Here is a 5,000-nt window from a genome sequence, read left to right on the forward strand (position 1 = left end):
CTCCACATACAATGTACATGATTGTACATGTACATTAAAACCTGTAACTAAAGACCACCGTGACTAGCGACCAGCCTGGTACTACAGTAAAACCTGTAACTAAAGACCACCGTGACTAGCGACCAGCCTGGTACTACAGTAAAACCTGTAACTAAAGACCACCGTGACTAGCGACCAGCCTGGTACTACAGTAAAACCTGTAACTAAAGACCACCGTGACTAGCGACCAGCCTGGTACTACAGTAAAACCTGTAACTAAAGACCACCGTGACTAGCGACCAGCCTGGTACTACAGTAAAACCTGTAACTAAAGACCACTGTGACTAGCGACCAACCTGGTACTACAGTAAAACCTGTAACTAAAGACCACCGTGACTAGCGACCAGCCTGGTACATGTACTACAGTAAAACCTGTAACTAAAGACCACTGTGACTAGCGACCAACCTGGTACTACAGTAAAACCTGTAACTAAAGACCACCGTGACTAGCGACCAGCCTGGTACTACAGTAAAACCTGTAACTAAAGACCACTGTGACTAGCGACCAACCTGGTACTACAGTAAAACCTGTAACTAAAGACCACCGTGACTAGCGACCAACCTGGTACTGAAGACCACTTTGCCAGGCACGGAAGGTCTCACATTCATACATGGTTGGGTGGTGCAAACCTGTAACTAAGGACCACCTGCCACTAAAGACCACTTTCTCTGGCCCCAAAGGGTGGTCGTTAGTCACAGGTTTCACTGTATGTTGATTTGCGATTTAATGTGTTGATCTACGCCTGCAATTTGTCATCGCATTCTGCATTACTACACTCAGATTGCCTGTTACCCCTGGATGGTGATTTAAAAATCGATATTCATATGGGAAGTAAGTTAAAGTCGTCTTGGGGCCTTACCAAAATGTTCCATAAACTTGGAGGTTGTACACTCCGGCACGCCACGCTTGCATTGCCAGTGGTACATGTCCGTGTAGGAGGTCTTGCATCCCGCCGCCGTGACTGCGCCGTAGCATGCATCGTGCGCTTGACAGCATCGGTCTATGGGGTCCACCGGCGTGCCGGATCCGCCGACGCCGCAGTAGCAGCCGTACTTGTTGTAGCGCGCCGCCGCCGTGATGGCATTGCCCACGTTCGGTATAGCGCACGCCACCATGTGACCGAAGTTCAACAGGGAGCGCTTGCTGACGCCGTACCCAACATCTGATGACCTTTCGGGCAGAGCGTTTCCAGTCGCCTGAGCAATAAAGATTGCAGCAAACCCTAACAAGAAAAGCTGTACTGGCTGCATCTTGCCTACTCTCGCCAAGACCATACCATGTATGTACGTGGTGTGAAGAAGGACCGGCAGATTTAGGGAACCCACACAGCGTCAGAGAAGATGGAACAACCGTGGTCCCGTATCGCACTTCAGCGAAACAGAGGGAAAATAGCGCTTTTGTACTTTGGACGGATGGCCGAGGCATACAGCAGAACATGTTAGCCTTCTTGGGGCTGCAGATCGATGTCTTGCTTGTTTCCGGCTGCGTCCCTACTTGTCTCCACAGGATACGTGTCGCTCCTGCTATACGAAGAGACAGTGGAAGCTGCTGTGGCACGAATGGACAAACGAGAGTGTATGCTCCGGTCTCCTGATGCCTGCCATCGGATGGACATCCTGCTGCATGGACAGTCTTCCTGTTGCTGGCAGGTCCCAGTATTGTGCCATACATCCATGTACATGTACATGTACTTTAGTGCACACTATAATACTGGATTGCGGCCAAGGCGACTCGATACAACTGGGAATGCCACATGCTGGGGATTGACATGTCCCGTGCGTTCGACACGATCGATCGCACCAAACTGTTAGACGTCATGGCATTAGTGACTGGCCCCGATGAAGTGCGCATGATCCAGCACCTACTGTTCCACACACAAATATCAGTGAAAGTAGGAAAGGCAACTGCCAATCCGTTTCTCAGCACCATCGGCACCCCCCAGGGAGATGGCTTGAGCCCTGTTCTTTTTATTTGTTACCTGGAGGCAGCACTGCGCCAAGTGAGAGCAAACCTTCCCGAACGCCCTTTCGCCGACCGTCACATACCCGGAGAAACAGGTTACGCCGATGATGTGACATTGTACTCAACCAGTGAGGAGTGGCTGAAGCGAAGCCTCCCCATCATTAGCGCAGAACTCGGGGATTGGTCCCTTACAGTAAACGAGACCAAGACCGAATTCTTGCATCTGACATCAACTTCAGACTCCTGGCGGTCCAGCAGGCAGCTAGGGTCCCTCATTGGCGACAGTGAGGACCTGGAGCGGAGGAAAGACCTCGCTTCGAGTGCATACGGCAGGATGTATAGCCTCTGGCTGAGGCGTGGGAAGGTCAGTGAGCAGAGGCGCATCCGCCTGTATAATGCCCTGGTTCTGCCCGTTCTTTTGTATAACTGCGGCGCATGGGGGCTCACGGCAGCACAAGCAGAATCGTTAAACGTTTTCCACCGAAAGCAGCTCCGACGGCTCATTGGCATAGTCTACCCAGCCAGGATATCAAATACTGAGCTGTATGAGAGGTGCAACACGGAACCACTATCTGACATCGTGGACAGGAGAAGATGGCAGCTAACCGGCCATATTCTCCGTATGGACAGGGATGCGCCGCCATGGATCGCGCTGACGGGCTATTTTGCGGGAGATGCCAAGGCTGGGCGTGGACGTCCAAGGACATCCATTGCGACGCGCATCACAAGCGACTTACAGAGGAGGAACATCGACTTGAAGCGCAGCAGTCAGCTGGGGAATGTGAGGGCCATCGCTCTGGACAAGCCTACATGGAGAAATCTGGCCGACAATCCATGATCTGGCGTCACAGGTCATCAGTGCGCCGTGTTAATAATTACCTTGATAATGGAATTTGATCATAGGAGATAGGACAGAAGCGGAACGTATAATTATACCCACATAATTATATTATTACGCGTGCTGTGGTATTATTATATTATTATTATTATTATTATAATACTGTACTACTACTAGGAGTGAGAAGACCTCTTGCACGGGCACAGAACACGATATCGCTGGCGCATGACAACTAGCGAAACGGCAATTTTTTTAAAGAAATACATCATAGAACGTACAGATTGAGTCATAGAACATACACGTACATGTACGTGTTAGGGCTTGGCGGATAATGCCGGCAGAATTTTCGGCAGAAAACGCCTGTTTGGGGGGTCGAGCATATTTCGGCAGAACGGGGGCTGAAAAAGCATTCTCTGCCATGTCAAATGACAATTATTGTCCAAAAAAAAAAAAAAAAAAAAAAAAAAAAAAATTAGTGAAGAGTTACGAACACAGCGTCAACCGGAAGATGGCAAATTATATCGGAAATGATAACGTTTAGAGTAGACAGAAGAAATGAACTGATAACAAATCATAAAGTAGAAGCACACCAGGTTCACACGATCTCACGGGGTCAAAAGGGGAAAGAACTGTTCTCCAAATAGGACCTGAAACCACAGCACTCTTGCTGCACTACGCTGGCACAACCCGCCAGGAACATCGCAGTTCAAAAAAACCGAACTGAATACACTATAACTATCAGGGGCGTTGTCACACACATTGTCCCACGTTAGCTGGGTAAACCGTGGCTCACCATGATCAGACGCCTACCAAACTAAACTGGATTCACACACTCGCATAAAGGAAGACTGAAGAGAACAGGGAGACTGAAGGAAGACAGGAAAGAAAATGCCATACCTGGAATCAGCGTTAGTAACCACGGCGACGGCTGGAGCTATGGCCAGTATTGGCGGAGGGCGAGCCAGGTTTTATCTTTATCTTGGTTGGGCCGGTCGCTCAGAGCGGCTAGCTCGGCGTCAGACAGATCACTCCCTCCTCGTCTTGAATCATGGTCTTCACATTGTCGATAGCATCGCTTGGCGCAACGTAAAGAGTGATGGTCTAGCCAGGAAGAGTGTTGACGAAATTCTGCATTCCACCACGGAGACGAAGTACCAAGTGAAGAGTGGGCTCCTGCTTCCGACTGCGTGCCGGCGAAAATCAAACGCTGCTGGTCTTGGGGAATACCCTCCTTGTCTTGGGCAGCAGACTGCCTGTTGTCGTCCTCATCAGCTTCGCCATCACCACCGGTAATATACATGTAGGTTGCGGGTCGCTTGGAATCGCCATCGGAGTCTCCAGTGGACGCCATGCGGAGGGAAGGGTGATCCACGCTAGCATCCTGACTGTGCTGCAAGCTAATAAGCAGGGTCAAGCCCAGGAAGGCAAGAAACATGATTCTCATCATGATTCGTCGCAGGGAGCTGCAGCGGGTTGAGCCATGGGGGTCTGGGGTCGAATCACGTTGTTTTATTTAAAACTACACCGCTGCCACCAATGTAATAGGTAGCCGAGTGGTAGGCGCGGTGCAATTAACAATAATTACTTTTATTCTACTTTCAGGTACACACCTGAGATATAATCGTTAATGAAAGAAGGAACGGCAAAATAACTGACTTTCTCTCCGGTGCTCACCTGGAGGATGAATAGCTCGTTATTATCAAAATCTCATCTTCATCAAAACAGAAATGCGCAGCCGCTTTTATGCAGCAGACGACGTACGCTTACACACGGAGATACACTAAATATACATCAGGCAAGCTCCGTATTAGTTCCGTACTGCTTCCGTATTGGTCGGGCAGGGATACTACATTACCACGGAATTGGCGTGCGACGTTCTGCTTTTGCAGCAGATTTGCCGCGTTCTTCGACACGCAGTCCATCCATCCACCAAATGTGGCCGGAACTGTTACTTTGCGGAAGGTAGCAGCCTTGAATGGCAGGCCAGTGGCAGAAGTCTACGAGTCGTAGATCTACATAATATGGCCCAGTTGCAGCGATTTTCGACCTTCGGTGAAAAAGCCCGCTGTGTGAAAAAATTCAAATCAAATCATCTTTTGCTGCGCAAGCCGGGCCGCGGACGGGTATTCCGTGGATCACGACACCAGTGAAGTCAGACTT

At 49.7% G+C, this 5,000-nt stretch overlaps 1 protein-coding gene across 1 annotated transcript; it reads right to left on the bottom strand.

The window, feature by feature from the left end:
• Positions 1-876: 876 nt before the first annotated feature.
• LOC135812938 (acidic phospholipase A2 PA-1G-like) lies at positions 877-1,290 on the bottom strand. The gene has a single exon (XM_065326156.1). It carries the CDS (start codon positions 1,288-1,290, stop codon positions 877-879), a length of 414 nt encoding a protein of 137 aa, XP_065182228.1.
• Between the last annotated feature and the right edge of the window lie 3,710 nt (positions 1,291-5,000).

The sequence above is a fragment of the Sycon ciliatum genome, chromosome 3 (assembly GCF_964019385.1).
Source record: "Sycon ciliatum chromosome 3, ocSycCili1.1, whole genome shotgun sequence".
In the NCBI taxonomy this organism is placed as follows: Eukaryota; Metazoa; Porifera; class Calcarea; order Leucosolenida; family Sycettidae; genus Sycon; species Sycon ciliatum.